The 21,920-nt window shown below is 30.3% G+C and overlaps 2 protein-coding genes across 2 annotated transcripts; both read left to right on the forward strand.

The window, feature by feature from the left end:
• On the forward strand, nucleotides 1–5,831 carry LOC101265798 (cell division cycle protein 48 homolog). Its single transcript, NM_001366518.1, has 9 exons — nucleotides 1–99; nucleotides 192–357; nucleotides 1,883–2,111; nucleotides 2,561–3,327; nucleotides 3,403–3,624; nucleotides 3,795–3,866; nucleotides 3,968–4,249; nucleotides 4,449–4,808; nucleotides 5,338–5,831. Exons 1-9 carry the CDS (start codon nucleotides 71–73, stop codon nucleotides 5,626–5,628), a joined length of 2,418 nt encoding a protein of 805 aa, NP_001353447.1. The 5' UTR covers nucleotides 1–70; the 3' UTR covers nucleotides 5,629–5,831.
• Nucleotides 5,832–17,967: 12,136 nt separating this feature from the next.
• On the forward strand, nucleotides 17,968–19,772 carry LeNRT2.3 (nitrate transporter NRT2.3). Its single transcript, NM_001247198.1, is given in 3 exon segments — nucleotides 17,968–18,784; nucleotides 18,866–18,981; nucleotides 19,061–19,772. Coding segments are annotated over 3 exon segments (1,596 nt in total). The 5' UTR covers nucleotides 17,968–17,974; the 3' UTR covers nucleotides 19,731–19,772.
• Nucleotides 19,773–21,920: the final 2,148 nt, after the last annotated feature.

Raw genomic sequence — 21,920 nt, forward strand, 5'->3', positions numbered from 1 at the left:
ATATCTACTCGTATTTTTCAGTTCTTCTTCCCCATTTCTCTCTGTGCAGATCGCGAACGATTTCGAGAAAATGTCTCACCAGGCTGAGTCATCTGACTCGTGAGTTTTCTTCTTCTTCACATTCGAAATTCAGTATCGATTTGATAAGATTTGCAATTCGATTCACAATTTCTTTTGATTTTTTTTTGCAGAAAAAATTCTAAGAAGGATTTTTCTACGGCGATTTTGGAGCGGAAGAAAGCAGCGAACAGGCTTATTGTAGATGAAACGGTCAACGATGATAATTCCGTTGTCGCTTTACATCCTGCTACTATGGAGAAACTTCAGCTTTTCCGTGGAGATACAATTCTGATCAAGGTTGTTTGAACTTTAGTGTATCTAGCTGAAACTTACTGTTGTACTATTACTGGTGTTTTTTGGTCGATTTATGCAGAATTTAATATGATTATTTAGTGATTTTTGGATTGATGATGATTTTCTAGGGTTTTGAGTTTGAACTATCTCTAATTGTGTAGCGTTTGAACTGTCTAATGACTTATTTCTTGTTTGTTTAGGTCCTCGGTGAGTGTTTGTTGTTTTTTCGTTGATTAGGATAGGATAGAAAGCTTATTTTAGATTTGGAAGTGTGATGGTATTAGTGTTTCATAGATTCAGTATGATTTTGTATGTATTCTCAGTGGCGGATCGGATCCGTGATTTGATGGTCGTAGATGTTCAAATCCTTTTTTAACTTGAAGTTGCTAGCAATTTTTTTAGAAGCTTACTACTATAAATATATAAATAGTTTAGTTAGTAAACTAAATACAAAAAATAGGAAAGTTAAAAATAATGAGAAATTTAAGCAACAGTGAAAATATGTAAAAAGAAGAGTTAAAAAAACAAAGAACAAGTTTGAATTAGCTTTTTTCAACAAAAAATTATGGCATCAATGGCCTTGGAATTCTACTCCTGAACCAAAGTACCTATAGGACGTTTTGTTCGATGGGTGCTCACGAGTTGTTTTTATCCTGTTTCTAGTATTTTCGATATATATTTACAAAAAAATTTTGTTGGGGTCAATAGGTGCTCGAGCACCCGAAACTCTCTATATGGGTGTGCCCCTGTGTATTCTACATCTTTGATAGGAAATCATTGAGTGAATAAATAGTTCATGCAGTGGGAGCTGTTTTGCTATTTCTCGGTGATTAGGATGGTATAGAAACCTTCTTTTATATTTAAAAGTATGATAGTGTTAGTGTTAGTGTTTATAGATTTTGTGCTGAAGGTTGTGGAGTAAGGTCTGTATTTGACATCTTTGATGGAAAAACATTGAATATAGTTCATGCAGTGGAAACTGTTCAAAATCCTCTGTTGGACTAAATTAGTAGATTCTTTTCCTTTTAACTCCAACTTTTTTTTGATGTTTTACATTGTTTATTTGGTTTTGTTGCTCACTCAGAGTTTGACAACTTAACTTGTCCCAAATGGAATGGGGGGATTGAGTCATTTTAGGGTATCAAGGGTCATTGATTTTCTAGTTTGTTTTTCTTCAACAACCAGATCACTCTAAGATGTTGATGACACTGACATAATTAAATCTATACATTGAACTTCTGAATCATGGTAGATATGTACTATTTTGGAAATATTTTGACGTTTGAAGCACCAGATCCTACTTTGGTGAACTTCACTAGATTTGTTGTTGTTGTGACGTTTGAAGCACAATAAACCAAGATGTATATATATGCTTATGATTTTCTTTGTACTTATTCCTTGTGACTTAGCTTTATTATTCTTATGTATATTTAAAAATGGACGTCAGCATATTGGATTTCTGTGCGTATTCCTCTGCATGTCAACTCAGTTTACTCTAAATTTGTGTTTTGCTGTATCTTTTTTCCAGGGAAAGAAGAGAAAGGATACAGTTGTCATTGCCCTTGCTGATGAAACATGTGATGAGCCAAAGATTAGGATGAACAAGGTAGTCCGTTCAAATTTGAGGGTTCGTCTCGGAGATGTTGTATCTGTGCACCAGTGTCCAGATGTCAAGTATGGGAAGCGTGTCCACATACTCCCTATTGATGATACAATAGAAGGTCTCACAGGGGATTTGTTTGATGCATTCCTTAAACGTAAGTGTAGACCTGATTGATATATTCAGTTAGTTGGAAGTTATGGTAGCAGCAGCACAGCTTACTGTTTGACAATTGCCTTTTCTTTGTTCTCCATTAACTGTGTGCGGCAGGATGTACAATTTGTTAAGCTTGTCTGTTGTCTCTGACCCGTAAATATATCTAGAATGAAATTTATTTGTATCTTGGAAGCCAAGTCCAACAATCCCTTCACAGATTGTATATGGTGTATTAAAGGCATTTCTCATATAGGATCCGCTCTCTCCTGTGAGTGTTTGAAGAACTTTAGTACATAAAGAAGAGGGTGGGTCAAACTGGGGTGGGTTCTTCGTGGACAGTGCAACCTTAATTGGTTTTCAGTCTTCACATTTACTCACTAATTTCATTAATATTATTTGCCTGTCAGATCTATTTGTGTCAGCTTTTAAAACTTTTTGTCCTTCTTGCAGCTTACTTTTTGGAGGCATATCGTCCATTGAGGAAGGGAGACAATTTTCTTGTTAGAGGAGGGATGAGAAGTGTGGAATTCAAGGTCATAGAAACTGACCCTGGGGAGTATTGTGTTGTTGCTCCAGACACTGAAATCTTTTGTGAGGGTGAGCCTGTGAAAAGGGAGGATGAGGAGAGACTTGATGAAGTTGGCTATGATGATGTGGGTGGTGTCAGAAAACAGATGGCCCAGATTCGTGAACTGGTGGAACTACCATTGAGGCATCCTCAGCTTTTCAAATCTATTGGTGTGAAACCACCAAAGGGAATTTTACTTTATGGACCCCCTGGTTCTGGAAAGACTTTGATAGCCAGAGCTGTTGCTAATGAAACAGGTGCATTTTTCTTTTGCATTAATGGACCTGAAATCATGTCCAAATTGGCTGGAGAGAGTGAAAGTAATCTTAGAAAGGCATTCGAAGAGGCTGAAAAGAATGCTCCTTCTATCATATTTATTGATGAAATTGATTCAATTGCTCCCAAGCGAGAGAAGACACATGGTGAAGTTGAAAGGAGGATTGTCTCACAACTCTTAACTCTGATGGATGGACTGAAATCTCGTGCTCATGTTATAGTGATGGGAGCGACTAACCGTCCAAACAGCATTGATCCAGCTTTGAGAAGGTTTGGTAGGTTTGATAGAGAAATAGACATTGGTGTTCCAGATGAAGTTGGGCGTCTTGAAGTTCTTCGCATTCATACTAAGAATATGAAGCTTGCGGAAGAAGTAAGCCCCTCTTGCCAAACTTGGTTTCTTTGGGAGCAAACTTTATAACATAATGATGATTACTCTATTTTGCAGGTCGATTTGGAAAGAATTGGGAAAGATACACATGGTTATGTTGGGGCAGATCTTGCTGCTCTTTGCACTGAAGCTGCTCTTCAGTGCATTAGGGAGAAGATGGATGTCATTGATCTGGAAGATGACACCATTGATGCTGAGGTGTTGAACTCAATGGCAGTAACAAATGAGCACTTCCAAACTGCTCTCGGTACAAGCAATCCATCTGCATTGCGTGAAACAGTAAGTAGCCCATCACAACCAAGTGTGAGAGTATCGAGATATCTTTTTAGAGTGGCAATTTCAATTGCAAATTATGGTTTCATCTTATCTATGTGATTCCTGACGTAAGATGTGCATTACTATTTTTCGGGGCACAAACTCATTGTCTTGGTCTGTGAAACTCTTTGCAGGTGGTTGAAGTGCCTAATGTCTCATGGCAAGACATTGGAGGCCTTGAAAATGTTAAGCGAGAGCTTCAAGAGGTAATGTCATTCAATATAATGGTCTCAATGTATACTTATGTCCCACATAAGTTACTTGTCTTAAGAGATGTTGATTATTGCTCTTGTTTTATTTTATGTAGACTGTTCAATATCCAGTGGAACACCCAGAGAAGTTTGAGAAGTTTGGTATGTCACCTTCGAAAGGTGTACTTTTCTATGGTCCCCCAGGATGTGGGAAAACCCTACTTGCCAAGGCAATTGCAAATGAATGTCAAGCTAATTTTATCAGTGTCAAAGGACCTGAACTGCTCACCATGTGGTTTGGAGAGAGTGAGGCGAATGTTCGTGAAATTTTCGATAAAGCCAGACAATCTGCACCTTGCGTCCTCTTCTTTGATGAGCTTGACTCTATTGCTACTCAGGTAAGATAAATAGTTTAAAGATTTCAGTTGTATGACCATATGCAATCATTTTAATTAGTTTGCTGGATTCAAGATCATTCACATCCTGATCTAGCAAATAGATAGATTTAAAAGTATAATATTGTACGGAAACATGTAGCACGAATTAAGTTTACCTCACGCAACTACTTACAAGAACTGGTGCTTTATACAATTGCAGAGGGGCAGCAGCAGTGGAGATGCTGGAGGAGCAGCTGATCGTGTTTTGAATCAACTTCTGACTGAAATGGATGGCATGAATGCAAAGAAGACTGTTTTTATAATTGGGGCCACAAACAGGCCTGATATAATTGACCCTGCACTTCTTCGACCTGGCCGTCTTGACCAGTTAATTTATATTCCTCTGCCAGATGAAGATTCACGCCATCAGATTTTCAAGGCATGTCTCAGAAAATCCCCCTTATCAAAGGATATTGATCTGAGAGCTCTCGCCAAACATACTCAAGGATTTAGTGGGGCTGATATCACTGAGATTTGTCAACGATCCTGCAAATATGCCATAAGGGAGAACATAGAGAAAGTACGCACTTCATCCACGTTTTACTGCTTTGAATTTTTTCTTTTTATACTTTTGAACCTCAGTAGCTTCTTAAACTTGTTCTACAACCCTGTCTTGCATGCTTTTGGTTACATAGTGATTGATTGTCAAGCTCTGGTTGCTTTCAGGTTGTCATGCTAAGAGGTATATGCTATACTGTATGACTGTTAATTTTCTCCATGAATTCATTAATTTCTCATGATGGCGCTGCTGGCCATTATTGTCTTCAATGTTCCACGTTCTACAAAATAAGTAGCCAAATTTCAACAATTATATCCTCAATTGACTGAAATTTGAACTGGATTAGAATGTGACAACTGATTTGTTAGAACCAGATTTAATTAAGTTGTTTGGCTTGAAAAACTGTATCTTGCTTTAAACTTCAATTTGGGTGCGCGCAGTATGGTCTCTGAACTCCATGTTTGCAATTGTAGCCAATCTCTGTTATCTCGATTTTGAGTTATTGGTATTCTTCATCCTAAATCTGTCATTTTTTTCCCTCTAATTGCAGGATATAGAAAGGGAGAAGAGAAGACAGGAGAATCCCGATTCGATGGATGAGGATGTCGATGAAGTACCGGAGATCAAACCCGCTCACTTTGAGGAGTCTATGAAGTATGCCCGTCGGAGTGTCAGCGATGCTGATATACGCAAATACCAGGCATTTGCTCAGACATTACAGCAGTCTAGAGGTTTTGGAACAGAGTTTCGATTTGCAGAGACTAGTAGCGGCGGGACTGCTGCAGCTGACCCATTTGCAACTTCTAATGCCGCAGCCGATGATGATGACCTATATAGCTGAAGTTCTAGTTTTTCCTTGTTATTTTACTGCAAATCTCCTTCTTCTCGGGTTAAACTCGAATTTCGGAACCTAGTACTCGTTTCTGGATCTCGGGTTTTGACTTTTTAGAACGTTAAGATAATATAAATTTACTATTATATCCTGGCGGATATTTTTTTGAATTTAATGCGCAGGTTTAAATATAGCCTAGTTGTAACGTGCATAATTTTCATGTTCTTCCTTGTCTGTACATTTAGTGAGTTCAAAAATCGAGTCCTTTCTTGTTATGCATAAATTGCAGCCTTTTCTGAGGATGACCAAAGAGAAGGTAAAAAGAATTTCCAAGTTAATATATGCTTTCTTTCGGAGCAAATTTTGGTACTCCCTCCATTTTAAAAAGATTGGCTAGTTTGACTTGAAATGGAGTTTAAGAAAAGAAAGAAATATTTTAATCTTGTGGTTCTAAATTAAAGTTATGTCAAATGTATCAAAATGTCTTTTAATCTTGTGGTTTTAAACATATCACGTGGAAAGTTAAAGTTTAAGTGTTGCCAAGACAAAAAAGGATCATTCTTTTTGAAACAGTGGGAGTATAAAGTTTTACATATTATACAATACAACTTTTACATTTACAAAAGAAAATAGATATGATATATGGACAACATTTTAACTTAGCTTCCGTGATTAGTTGAACACCCAACGTTCATGTGATCATAAGTGTGTCTCGCGAACACCAATTAACGGCAAAGCTAGGATTTTAATTTTATAATAATAACTGAGTTCTAAATTTAGTATTTGTACATATGTAATGAATTTATTTATACGAATATATTATTTGAACAAAATTTACTGAGTTTGACCGAAATGTAGGCTACTAATTCTGTTCTTGAACACTTAACTTTAAAAATGCACATCTAGTTGGGGGTACATTCAATCTTGATGTGCATTCTCAAAATTGAAATATTTACATGATCAACTTAAGTTAAAATATGTAGATGTGCATTTTCAAATTTGAGGTGATTAGATGCCAGTTGATGTCAAGATAAAAGTGAAGTCTATCGATATATTATACCAAATTTTTAGTAGTAGTTCAACTATAGGTTTATTTCAAGATTAGTTAAAATAAATGATATGAATCTTTTGATGTAGGAAAAACTTGTCAACACAAATCACTCTCCAGAAATAATGTCCAACTAACTTGTTTACATTAATTTTCTTTTATTTGTCACCAAACTTCTATATTATTATTTTTCTTTATTACCATCCAACAGAATTAGATATGCGATTTATAGCTCCAACTTTTCCTTTGACATTTGAATTTTTTTTTTCTCTTATTTATGAGTGTACATAGTATATATAATATAATAATGAAACGACAATAAAATAGAAATTGAATAGTCTCTGTCTCCACTGGTAAACCAGTAACTCTATGGGGTCCCATAACATTTATCTCGTGAGTATTTCATAGTAAAAAAAAGGATAGAGAATGTTTTTTTTGATTAATTTTTTTTTACTCGATGTGTGCGATATTTTCTTCGACTAAATTTAAATTTTCGCTAGAAAGTTCATATTAAATTAAAAAGGCTTACTAATAAAGACGATTTTATATCAGGTAGACTAGACCGTAGAGACAGCGTATTCTTTGATTTAAAATTCTAAATCTCTCTTACCATACCATTAGGAAATATTATTCTGGTTTCTAAAATTATTTTATGTAGTTAACTTATCTCGGTTATTGGGAATTAAAAACATACACAACAAAAAAACTTTAAATTCGAATAGAATATGTTTCATAAGAATACTTTATCATTTGTTAAGGTATTCAATAGAAACAAGTTGAGATTTTGATTATATAAGTTTGAGGGGCTGTCAATACGTATTGAATTTGTATAACAAATATTAAAAATTTTTGAATCAAAATTACTGAATTCTTACCGTAAAAAGGTACATCGCCATGCATATATATCCACTCTTCTCTAAAGACAAGAGAAGGGGAATGTATTTTATTTATTTTTTTAATAAAAAAGAGTAAAAAAGGTGGATAGATAATGAAATCTTTTTCATATATATTATATTCTTAAGCATTACAAAATCTCTTGTAATAAAAAAACAAACTAACAAAAATCATAGTACTATATATCTCTCATTCTTGATCAAACCAACAACAACAAAGGAATAAATAAAGATCTAGTGATTCAACCTTGCATGTACACACAAAAATACTCGTAATAATATCATCAAACGAACGTTCTTCTATACTTCCAGACATGTTAACCACCACGTATTTTTTTCAAAAAGATCGAGTCTATAATAGATGAAATCGATATCGTCTCATATATTATTTCACTTTTTGGAGTACTAAGGTAATTTCTTGTAACTTTTGCCTTGTGAACATCCAATTGAGCCCAAAATATGATAATTAACATACCTACTTGGTGCAGAAGCATGCTTAAATCCCTTAGGCAAACAATTCCTCACTTCTTTTCCATGAAAAATTGGACCTTTATTATGTTTCATCAACACATGCGACGTTCCGTCAACCATCGATGTACTAGTCGATGGCTCGATGCTAGCACTAGTACTGGATAACTCGCGAATACTCGTTACATTATTCAAACAATAGAGAAAAATAAGGTAAAAAAAACCAAGTTTTTTAAGGAATAAAAGAGTTGTAGTAGTAGTCATTTTTGAGAGGAATATAAGTGGGAAAAGAAATAAAAAAAAAGAGTTTATATTATATTTGTTTTGGAGAGAGAGAAAAAAAGAAAATAGAAGTATAAATAGGCTCGTGAGTTGTTAACAAAGGTGGCAAATTTAAGTGTTTGCACAGCTCATTGTAAAGAAGGAAAGTACTCCCCTCGTTTATCGCAATTTATGTGATATAATTTGATTGATAATAAATAATAATAACAATAATATATTTAATATAATTTTATAATTTAAGTATGAAGAAGGTAAAAATATATATCGATTAACCTTATTCCTAGCTTTTGGAATTTGGGGGTGGAAATTTTTATATCTTATAGATCCTCAGCTTAGAATCGACTAGCTAGGAATGAATTTAAGTAAAATAGAAAAAAAGTTTTTTAATTTTTTTTGTTATTTTTCGAAAAGAATTATTACACATTTATAAATCATTTAATTATGAATATTTTTAAATTAAATTATTTGTTAAATTTTGAAACTGACTAAAAAAAATATATCACATAAATTATGAAGTATTCGAAAGTATAATATGTTAGGTTGTGGAACCTGATTAATATATATATAACTGTTTACGCGGTTTAACCTGACTAAATTTTAGGCTTTACTATTTATTCTCCATTTATTCTCTATAATAAAAAATACTCTGATTTATTAATATAAATATACCCCACCGTCGTAAAAGTTTATTCACGGGGTGTTATCACGAAATTTTGAATTTTCTCTTTTTTTCTCTAGATCTCTCACCTCTTTCTCTTAAAAATTCTTGTGTTCTTCATTTATCAAGTGTGTATGCGTGAATTCGATCGTAACTTAATACTCTTTTGAGTTGACGAGTTAGTTGTTCTTTTTGAGTGTACCATATAATATTATCAGAAATGAAGTGAAATAGTCCGTGAATTTCTGTCATTGCTTTTAATTATAAGTCAGCACCTTATTCTCTTTATCATTCAAAATCTGACCTTTGTTTTTTTTTTTATCCTTCTTTACTAGTGGAGTATTAATATTGTATTTTTGAATGTGGTGTGGTGGAATATGCATTTTTATTTTATTTTTAATAATATATATTTTGGGTTCGAGTTTTGTAAATAATAATAAAAATTCTTTAGAAGAAGTATGTACTATTCAAATGAATTTTACGTGATATGAATTTGAATCAATCAAGGTAAAAAATAATTTACAAATTTTTAACATCACTTATCAGATAAAATTTGTTCATCAGATAAAATTTGTTCAATAACTTTTGATTTTAAAGATTTATCAATAAAATAAAAGAAAGGGCGGGAGTCGAGAATTTTCAATCACCTATTTCAAAGATCATTTAAGGTAATTTCTAGCAAAAATGATTAATCGAATATCGAATTGGAAAAAGAAATATTTTATGATTCGTTTAGTTGTCTATTATAAAATGTTTTATAGATGAGCTTAGTTGTATGTTTCATGTATTATTGAGGTATTTTATGTTTTACTATAAAGAAAACTTAGAGACATATGACTTAATCGAAATCGAGAGAGCAACATATATTTTTTTGTCTTTTAAACTTTTTTAACATTAATTCATTATATATTTAAAATTATGAATGTAAAAAGTATAATATTTTCTTTTAATATTTTCCAAACTTATAATCACACTTTTGCCTGTGACTTATATATACCTAGTCAACAGGGCAAAAATATATTATATTTGACCCCTACCAACTTTCCTAGATTGTATAATATATAGTGATCTGTCATATATATATTTTTTTCTTTCTTTAGACATGTGTTTTTCTTCATTATACAACTACAATCTACCCCTCTTAACTTGGCATTGCCACATATATCATTTTCAGTTCGAGACAAATTCAAGATTTGAATTTTATAATTTTACAGATTTTTAATATTTAAATTCAAAAGCATGGTTCATATTTAATATTTGTTTGTATTGTTAATGAATTCTTATCGATAAATTTATAATTTATATCGAATGCATTGAGTTCAGATGAATCTGATATCATTACGTTTCGATCTTTACTTGCCAACTGCCTCCTTTCTTGGGAGTTTTAATTGATCAAGGATTTTAAAAAAAAGTGAGGATCTTTATAACACAATCTCAAATAAAATACGTATTTTTGTGCTCGACGTGACATATATAACTTAAGAAATAAATTTATAACGCCTCTTAAATTGAAATAGATATGTATATGTCATTATCTTGAATCATAACGAATAAAACTCTTCGCTTTTTTCTCCTGTTACATCAAATTACATCCAAATCCAATTTAAAAATGACATTACAAAAACAAGCTATTAATTTACTTCTTGATATTTTCAATATATTGAATTGGTCCTAATTTGGTTAAAGTCAACATTGTTATCCATCATATGTCTAGTGGTTAGGATTCAATGGATGTACCAACATAAGCATTTAATTTATGTTATTATTAGTAGTAATTTCCATAAAAGATTAATGCAAGAAAAAGTAGTTGATTAGGTTAGAAATCACATAGGAATTAAAATTTTCACTGTATCTACCGTATATACATAAAAAGTAATTTTGATATATAAATAATAAAAAAATTTCATCAAAATAAATTCAGATGAACCTCTCGACTCTATCTGACTCCACTGATCGGAGATGTGGTAGTTTTTGGGTACTGTTAGGAAGTCATTAAGTTTATTAAACGATTTAGCTCCCAATTATTTAATAGGATTTGTCCATATCAATTGATTATCAATTTAAGTTTAATGTCCAATCAATGGGTCGATATTTTATAGTGAAACTACTATGCATGGAAAAGTAGTTGTAAAATTGTAATATGAAAAATAAATAAATAAATAAAAATAATCAATCAATTAAGTATGTATAATGTATCGATTCAAAATTATTGAGGTCAATTATATGAATTTTCTCGTATTTATTATACTTTAGGTCCTATTTCTTTCTAATACTACAAAATTTATTTTTTGAGGAATATTAGGTATTTCTAAAAAAGTTCTCGAATACGGTTACAAAACTTTAATAAACGATAAGTTTGAATTTATAATTTTAAAATTATAATGAATTCAATATTAAAACTTGGGAAAATGCCTAATATATCCCTCAATCGTGTCATTTAGAGCTGATATAGCCATCACTATGAAAGGACTTATATATACCCTTGCTATTATACAAATAACTCGCATATACCCTTACCGTTATAAAAGGATCTCACATATACCTTTGAAAAAAAATTAGGGGAATATAAATAATGCTTCTAACAAATTTTAAGGTATATTTTAATTTTTTTCATACATAAATTATTTTTGACTTCTTTAATCATTATTATTTGAGTTTCTTATTTTTAATCTGTCATTCTTTAGTGTAAGTAAACAAAAATTAAAACAATTTTTTCGGCTATATTGTAATTTATTTTTTGTATTTGTAGAAAAAAGGGTATCTATAATAAATTCTCGAACAAAAAATTAGTGAAACATAAATAAATTTGACCATCAAAACAATAAATTTAAATTAGTCGTTAAAACAAAAAAATATATATGAGGAGGATCAAATATACCTCATATGAATTTTATATATTTCTTTCCAAAAACTAATTTAAAAAATAAATTAAAATTATTTTTTTCACTTTTGTTAAAGGAAAGAGATATACGTGAACCATTAATATAACCGTAGACATTTATATATATATATATATATATATATATATATGAGCCATTTTTATAACGAAATGAATATCAATTCTAAATCACAAGCATATCAGACTCTTTTCCATAAATCTTTTAAAAAATAAGTTTATAAAGATTAAACTTTAAATTCGTTTGGATATACGATTTAGGAATATATATATATATATATATATATATGAGTCATTTTTATAACGAAAGGAATATCAATTCTAAATCACAAGCATATCAGACTCTTTTCCGTAAATCTTTTAAAAAATATGTTTATAAAGATTAAACTTTAAATTCGTTTGAATATACTATTTAGAAAGATTCAAGTACATAAGAGGTGAAAATGTTATTTTGTTGTGTGAATTATGTAATTAAGATTAAAAAAAAAGTACCATAATTAATAAAAGTCAGTGGTCATTAAGAAGAGGAGTTATGGTTAATTAAGTGTATTATATGGTGGGGGTCTGATAATAATTTTGACCTTGTTTAAAAGTGAAATAATGAGTATTTTAATGGTCAATAAATGTTAAAAAAAAACAGTTGCTAATCTCTCCCTTTCATATTATATGTCTATTTTTTCTTCACACGCTTTATAAATAAAATAATTATAAATAAGAAGGATATTTTTATTTATTTATCCTTTAAAGTCTTTTTAATATAAATGATTTGTGTCTGATTTAATCAGTTATATTTTATTTATATGCTTTATCCACAATATAAAAAATTAACAACAGAGTAACTTTTTTGGGACTTTATAATATTTAAACTTTCAAAAAAATAACTTAATTTAATGTAAAATCATTTATTTTAATTAATTTTATTTTAGTTTTATAAATTAACAAATATTTTGAAATAACTATTTTTAGTAATATAAACAAATAGTTATAAATATATGTTTCATCCGTCTCATTTTAATTTGTATGTTTTACGCTTATTAAAAATTTTAATAAATAGAAGATATGTTTATCAAGCTATCTTTATTTCCTAGATAGTTTTTGGGAACTAAAGTAATATTAAAAAGAATTACTTTTTTAATATTTGGGATATAGTCAATTTTAATCTTAAATTTATATAAATAATTATTTCGAAATTTTTTCTTTTTGAGGGTGGGGGTGGGGTTTAGTTGGTTGGTGGTTGATGTTGTCATGAACTAGGAAACATGAAAAAACATATCTTTAATATAGCATTTAAAATAACTTAAAAATTGCTTTTAAGAGTATTTAAGTTAAGCATGAAGAGTCATAATTTTCGTTAAAGAAAATCAACATATTAGAAGTAGGAACATAAAAAAATCAAAGAAATTCAACACACACATTTATTTTTGGCCCTTTGTTTATATAATATAGTTTTTTATTAACGAACAATATCAATAGAGTACAAAAGCTAGCCTTAGCTTATATTAGATGAGTTGTGAGTAGGATGTCAAATGGAAGAATTAAACAATATTTGTACTTATTGAAATAGGTCGAATCAATTAAAAAAAAATCTATAATAAAAAAAATAAGGAAAAATTACATGAATAAATACATTTTTAAAAATAGTTACTGATTTTAGCGATACTTTTTGTTTATTACCATTTATAACAATATTGTGATAAATCTGTAATATGTATTAAAAGTGAATTATGTATGCAATATATTTGAATTATAATTGTTTTTAAAATATATTACGTTTGTTTAGTAAAAAATTGTCACATTGTATTATAAGTGTGTGATAAATGTATTATCCATCATTAAAATTTGTAGTTTATTTGAAAATAAATTTATCTTTGTAATATAGATTAAACTTGTATTATAAATGAATTAAAAGTGATCAAGTGAAAAAAAATTATTGCTATAAATGATAAATATTTTTTTATTATAGTATATTTACGTAAGTTTTCCAAAAAATAATTAGTTGGATCAAAATAGACATGTTAATTTGAGCCAAATAATTAGTCAATAATTTAACCAATCCAACTAAACATTTACTTCTCATTTATTTGCTTTTATAATCCGTTTAATTACCTAATCCAACCAATATATTTCTTTTACCATGATTTACGACTATATCAAATAAATCAAAACGAAAAACAATTATTTACTTTGTATGTTTCGCTACGTTTGTATACGAGTCGATTTGGGCTACGTATGCAAATTAAGTTGGCTCAAACTTATAAATGAGCTAATTTGGGCCAGGCCCAAAATAACTTTGATGGGCTTATCCAGTTATTGAAAGACAAGAATTGCACCTGATGGCCAGTTTTTACCCTACTATTTAAACCATGTTCAATTTTTTTTTTAATGAAAGTCATTTTACATAGTGGAAAAAGATAAAATATACGTTCGAACTATCATAAATGATATATATATCTTCTTCGTCATGCTTTTGGAATTGGTACCTCTGTCGTCTAAAAATTGGAGCACATATGTCCTTCACTCTAACGAAAGACTAAATAGGTACACGTGACACAATCTTATTCATGGATCCGATATTTAATAAATGTCCAGTTAGTGGATAAGATTATGACACATGTATGTCCATAAGTATAAATGATATATATGCTCTAGTTTTTGAACGACAAAGGCACTAATGTCTCAAAAAATATGACGAAAGATATATGCATACCATTTACGATAATTTATGTGTATATTTGTCATTTTATAACCATTATTGATAAACTTTTAACCATTTTGTACTATATATGTTGTATTAATAAAAAAAAATGTTGTATTAATTATTAATAATAATATACATTTAAATCACTATTATTGGCGATCTATCAAAATTTGTGAATAATTTATATCGAATTATTTAATATTATTTCACATTATCTATACAAAGGTGCATTTTATGACAACATAACGTACAAATTAATTATAACACACATATCCTCTATCCTATTAGCTGTAAACACTATTGGTTCAAAATTTCGTAAGTATTTGCTATACGTAAAAGTTATTCTACTATAAATTCACTCATTAATAATTTTATTACTTCAAAATGTTCGTCTCTTTTAATCATACACATAATATCTGGGATAGTGTGACTTATTGAGATAAATTGTTATAATTAATAAATTAAATAACATATTTTATGTGATTACATATAAAAAATGAGATAAAATATTTTTTTTCTCAAAATCTTGAAATTACCATTGGCTCAATAAAACACATTCACCGGATAATACAAGACTTGCATAAAATTTTAATTATGTATCAATTCGTGTTGCTTTAATTTATTTATTTTTCAATCAGAATATATATTGACTTATTCTAATAATATAACTTTTGGTCGATTAAAGAACAATTTGTGTTGGAATGATAAATAGGAGAAATAGAAAGTCAAATATTTAGAATAAAACTTATATATGGTAAGTATAACAAAAAAATATGTCTAGTGGCAATAAACGTCATTCATGCAGTGATAAAATAATAAATATTTTTTATTCTTAATTAGTGATCTCAAAATTCGAATTTATTCGTATTTATACAATTCAGCTCCGAATTTTCTATAACAAATCAAGATATAGTCAAACTCTAATATAGATACTAATTATCAAACTAAATTGAATAGATATATATAAAAAATGAATAATAATAATAATAATAATAATAATAGACGTGTTTCCATAGCTCTAAACGATCCCCACTTGCTGTATTTTAAACTTGTAAATAGCTGTATCCACATCCTAATTGCCAATCACTTCTTGATAAATACTATTCCGTTCTTCCGTTTCAATCTATTTATTTTGATTACTATTTAGATCGTTAAAATAATCTTCCTTGATCTTAATTTTTTTAAATACTTTCTGAATATTTTAAAATTCTTAATTATATATAGTGACTTAGCTTATTGAACTTCTTATGAAATTCGTAGTTAATTTTATTTTAAAAACTTTGACAACTTTATGTCGAATTCATACCAAATATTAGTTAATAAGTTTGACCTTCATTCTACAAATCAAGTTAAATAAATTAAAACAGAGTGAGAACTTACAACTTATTACTAAAGTTACTATACAACAACAAGATACACCACATAATAACGTATTTGTAGATCTTATCTTTGTTTTAGGAGAATAGAATGATTGTTTTCGATAAATTCTTCGTTTAAAAAAAGACTATTTGAATCATAGTTATAAGAAAATATGACAATAAATAGCAAGATACAAGAAATAAAGCAACATGTATATATTTAATATATATATTAAAGCTATTAACCTTTTGTTTTAATCCTCGATAAGCCGCATCACATATCGATTATAATTATAATTCAAATAATAGAGCTCTAATACCCATTTAAAGGTTATTTCTCAGATATTTTTTTTCCAAGGTCAAAGGTATGTGTACTTGCAAATTGCCGTACGTTGATTTTGTCCTTGTAGAGTAGGTAGAAAAAAAGACTTGTGATTAGGATTTTTTTTTAAAAAATATTTTGTATACGTTATATTGAATATGACAAGTAATTTTAATGATCATATATATTGATAAATTAAATAGAGGCGGGGTTAGAATTTTAATTTTTATGAGTTTGAAATTTTTAAATAATGACTTCAAGTGATAATGATGGGGTTTTAAATTTAATAATTGTAGTTATTTAGTAATTTTCTTAATATAAATATATTAATTTTGCAAAAGCTACTGGATCAAATTCGTATCGAGACTTTTAGCTCCACCCTTGTCAGCATAAATCAGTTAACAAGGTCAACTCATGATGATCCGTAAGCTTTAGCATGTTTTACATATAATTAATTGGTAATTAGTTGAACCAATCTTATAAGTCACTCATAATTGTTAGGATCGAAAATAAGCAGGTGTAATATGGAAGTAACAAAGAAAACCTCTACAGATTATGAGTAAGAAGACAAACGAGAAATATACCAAAAGACACAGAAATTTAACGTGACTCGATCAATCGATCTACGTCCACAAAGGAGATGAGTAATCCACTATAAATATGAGAGTACAAATACAGAGTGAAACAATCTCAACCAATTCACTCGAATTACATGGGAGGTTCACACAAGTGATAATGTATCAAGCTTGTGACTCAAAAATTCTCCCCCTAACCAAAACTCTCAAAGCCTTTAAGACTACATTATTAACTCTAATTAAATTAGAATGAACAAACCTCTATTTATAGAGCTCTAAACTTTTTCATACCGAAAAAAGAATTAGTCAATTCAAAATATTTTTCTAAAAGGAAAACTTTTTTATGATAAGAAATCAGGGCAAATAATACCCAACAATAATAACTATTAATTAACAATAAATACTTATGTTATTGCGGCAAATAATGTTTTAAATAAAATTCCGGTGTTAAAATGAAGGCAAAAGGAAGGGAAAAAAAAAAGAAAAAAACATTCTGTAGGCATATTAGGATAAATATGATTAGAAATAAATTTATATTGGGAATGTCGGAGAGGCTTTCACGGACAAAATGATAAAAGTGAGACTGAAATGATTCGGCTACTTGAAGAGGAGATGCGGCGAACGCATCAATAATGAGTTGCAAGATGTTGATTACAAGAGTTTGGGGTTGGGGGATTAATTAGACAGGACATGAAATAACTTCAGGTTAATAATATCTCAAATTTGTTTTTGACCCTAAATTTGAAAATATACTTTATTTTTTCTGAAACTTTATGACGTCAAATGATATAAAGCAGTATTATTGATATGCCCAAAGGTTCTCAATAAACCATGTCAAAAGGAGAAGGCCATAGAGATAATATATCTAATTAATCAATTAGGATTAAACAAAACAAGAATAATTAACAATTAAACACAACTATTTTATATAGTGGACATTCTTTAAGATTCCTTATAATTAGGATCCTTTGGGATATACCATAAGGTTACATTATCCATTTGGAATCTCCATTGGTTAACTTAAACCCCTAATTTGTCAACTCTTTTTTACCTATATAAACCCCACCTAAATCAATTTCATAAAATTAAAACACATCCTTAATTACTCACTAATCTTCCTTAATTATCATTTTAATCACTTTTTTTTTTTGCCTAAAATGGGTGATATTGAAGGATCACCAGGAAGTTCAATGCATGGTGTTACTGGTAGAGAACCAGTTCTTGCATTTTCAGTTGCTTCACCAATTGTACCAACTGATACATCAGCCAATTTCAAAGTCCCTGTTGATTCTGAACATAAAGCTAAAGTTTTTAAATTTTATTCGTTTTCGAAACCTCATGGACTAACGTTTCAACTCTCATGGATTTCATTTTGTACTTGTTTCGTATCGACTTTTGCTGCAGCCCCTTTAGTCCCTATTATTAGGGACAATCTTAATTTAACTAAAATGGACGTTGGTAATGCTGGAGTTGCCTCTGTTTCGGGTAGTATTTTGTCGAGGCTAGCTATGGGCGCGATATGTGACATGTTAGGTCCTAGATATGGTTGCGCGTTTCTCATAATGTTATCAGCCCCAACTGTTTTTTGTATGTCATTTGTGTCATCGGCTGGAGGGTACGTTGCTGTGAGGTTTATGATTGGGTTTTCACTAGCAACGTTTGTGTCATGTCAGTATTGGATGAGTACGATGTTTAATAGTCAAATCATTGGACTTGTGAATGGTACAGCTGCTGGATGGGGTAATATGGGTGGTGGTGCTACTCAACTTATTATGCCTTTGCTCTACGATATAATACGTAGAGCAGGGGCAACCCCGTTTACTGCTTGGAGAATCGCATTTTTTATTCCTGGATGGCTTCATGTTATTATGGGAATTTTAGTTTTAACTCTTGGACAGGATTTACCTGATGGTAACCTCGCTTCTTTACAGAAGAAAGGCGATGTTTCTAAAGATAAATTCTCAAAGGTCAGCGACATTCAGTACCATATCAAAATTCAAAAATATAACTAACGTTTACGTTTAGCTAACATTTGTTATCTGCATTAGATATTATGGTATGCTGCAACAAATTACAGAACATGGATCTTTGTTCTGCTCTATGGATACTCAATGGGAGTTGAATTAACTACAGATAACGTGATTGCTGAGTATTTCTTCGATAGGTTAGATTTGATTTGTTTCCCTCTAGTACTTAAACGTTATACGAACATAAAGAAATTGAGTCAATTTTTGTATGTGTAGATTTGATTTGAAGCTTCATACAGCTGGAATCATCGCTGCAACATTTGGCATGGCTAACTTATTAGCGCGACCATTTGGAGGATGGTCATCAGATGTTGCAGCTAAACATTTCGGGATGAGAGGCAGATTATGGAATTTATGGATTTTACAAACACTTGGTGGTGTGTTCTGTTTACTACTTGGAAGGGCTACTACACTTCCTCTGGCTATTACTTGGATGATCATATTCTCAATAGGTGCACAAGCAGCATGTGGTGCAACGTTTGGAATTATTCCCTTTATTTCGCGAAGATCATTAGGTATAATATCAGGTATGACAGGAGCTGGAGGCAATTTTGGTTCCGGATTGACACAACTACTGTTTTTCACGAGCACAAAGTACTCGACAGGAACAGGACTAACGTATATGGGGATGATGATCATCGCGTGTACACTTCCAGTAATGTTAGTTCATTTTCCACAGTGGGGTAGTATGTTTTTGCCTCCATCTAAAGATCCTATTAAGGGTACTGAAGAACATTATTTTGGTTCTGAGTATACTGAGGATGAGAAACAAAAGGGAATGCACCAGAACAGCATCAAGTTCGCGGAAAACAGCAGGACAGAGCGTGGGAAGAAGCGCGTTGGTTCAGCACCTACTCCGCCTAATGTAACACCAAATCGCGTCTGATGGGGAAAAAATTAAAATACTTAACTCGCAGTTCATGTTTGTATAACATAAAATAACGTGTGATATATGTATGCCTTTTCGTTTGAATGAGGTTTCATTTACCGAAGTGTGATGTCTTTCCTTTTCGGGGAATCTGAACTTTCATTTTGTCGATGAATGTTGGATTCCCATTTTGTAATCACTTCCTCATAACCCCAAATTTGAAAAAAAGAAGAAGTGTGATTCCCTATAATATGTACTTTTGCATTATTTTGCGAGACTCTTTAAGATCTTTTATGTAAACATCCATCATTTATTTGTATAATAGCTATCACAATTTGTTGTATATGGCATCATCTGTAACGAAGCTTGAATATTCATGTACGTGTCATTCTTTTTAGGACTGACGAAAGAGACGTAAAATTTTGAATCCATTTCAAATTCTTGGTTATATACATTAGATATACATTCATTAATAATTTCGATACTTGTTTGGAAAAATTATGCAGAATAACAAATATTTAGCCTATATTAGGTACTGTTTAAAAAAAATTATAATTCGATGCTATAGTTTTCCCAATTTTTGCTATTCGCCTGATTTGTATAAATTTAGAGTTTGTATAATTCAGTTCCTGATTGTATAAATCAAAAATTCTGTATATGCATACCTTAGCTATTTGTATACGATTTATTAAAAATTTCTAATAAATTACCCTGTTTGTATATTGGCAAGCGAAATTTACAAATGGTGTTTTAAAAAATTTCTAAATGTATAAATACAGAATTTGCATATACTTACTATATTTTGTATATTCGCAAGCAATATATATATAACAGACAGAAATATATAAAGCACAACCTAGCACGATTATTATGTCTATTATGTTCGCTATTTCTATAATTTTCTCCACTTTTATTCTTCAAACATGTTCTCGACTAGTAGAGTAAGTTGAAGTGGCTATGGATGTAACAATTTGTTATTTTCCACGTTAAGATGGCTATTTTCTGCAAACTTGAACTTGCATGATGTAGCCCTTTTTGTTTTTCATTTTCTGACCATTCTGATCCATAATAATTCTTTTCATCGTATTTTCTATTATTCGACGCTGGAAAAAAATATACTTTCAGTAAATGACAATTACCTAAATTCGAAAAATAAACAAATGAAAATGTTAATTTTTTTAGTTAGTTAATTGTAAGTAGATAAATATATAGTAAAAGTATTTTGATATAGTTATAAAGTCTCTTCACAATCCATAAGTTTTTACCAACGTATTTACAGTCTTGTAAAATATATATATATATATATATATATATATATATATATATATATATAACTCGAACATAAGGTTTACGTCCCCTCCCTCTTCTACCTCTTGCATATTTTTTGGATGAACAAAATAGGTATCAAGTTGTTTACATGATCCGATGTTTAGACTAATCTAATAGAAAATAAAAATTTATCTTCATCTGATGTTTAGACTAACCTAATAAAAAAAATATGACACACATATTCGTGTACTCTATTATCAATTATGATTAAAACATAATGAATTTGATGCGTACGTTATATTTCCACCTTAATCTATAAAATTTAATCATGATAAATTAATAAAGTTTAATATAGGGAAACTTTCACATATATCCACTTAAAAATAGCCTAATTACTCTCTATAGCTACAGTTTGATAATTACAATTCGTACCTACATGTTATATGGAGGAGAAAGGCGAGCGAGACTGGGATAGAGAGGAGAGAGGCGAGAGAGAGGGGGGAAAAGAGAAGGAGAAAGGTGAATTGTATATGTATCAGTTAGATAATTGTATATTATACATATGTATTTGTATATATGCAAGCAAGAGTGGAAGAGGGAGGAGAGAGGCCAGAGAGTGGGAGAGAGGTGAATTGTATATGTATTTAATTGTATATTATACATACACATTTGTATATAGGCCAAGCGAGATTGGGAGAGGGAGGAGAGAGCGAGCGAGATTGGGAGAGGGAGAAGAGATGCGAGCGAGATAGGGCAAAGAGTGGAAGAGAGATGAATTGTAAATGTATATAGGTTAAATAATTGTATATTATACATATGTATTGTATATTCTGGCGAATTATACATATACAAACATGACTAATTATACAAACTCGAATTCAGTCCACATAATTAATGTGTAATGCTAGTCGTGAGTGATAATTATAGCAAACTATAACT

This window comes from Solanum lycopersicum, chromosome 11 (genome assembly GCF_036512215.1).
Source record: "Solanum lycopersicum chromosome 11, SLM_r2.1".
Lineage (NCBI taxonomy): Eukaryota > Viridiplantae > Streptophyta > Magnoliopsida > Solanales > Solanaceae > Solanum > Solanum lycopersicum.

What these genes read in the sequence shown, in the direction of transcription:
- LOC101265798 (NM_001366518.1), top strand. Translation starts at nt 71, where the DNA reads ATGTCTCACCAGGCTGAGTCATCTGACTC. An exon ending in CAGGCTGAGTCATCTGACTC is followed by an intron (nt 100 to 191) that starts GTGAGTTTTCTT and finishes TTTTTTTTGCAG; the next exon opens with AAAAAATTCTAAGAAGGATT. An exon ending in TTGACTCTATTGCTACTCAG is followed by an intron (nt 4,250 to 4,448) that starts GTAAGATAAATA and finishes ATACAATTGCAG; the next exon opens with AGGGGCAGCAGCAGTGGAGA.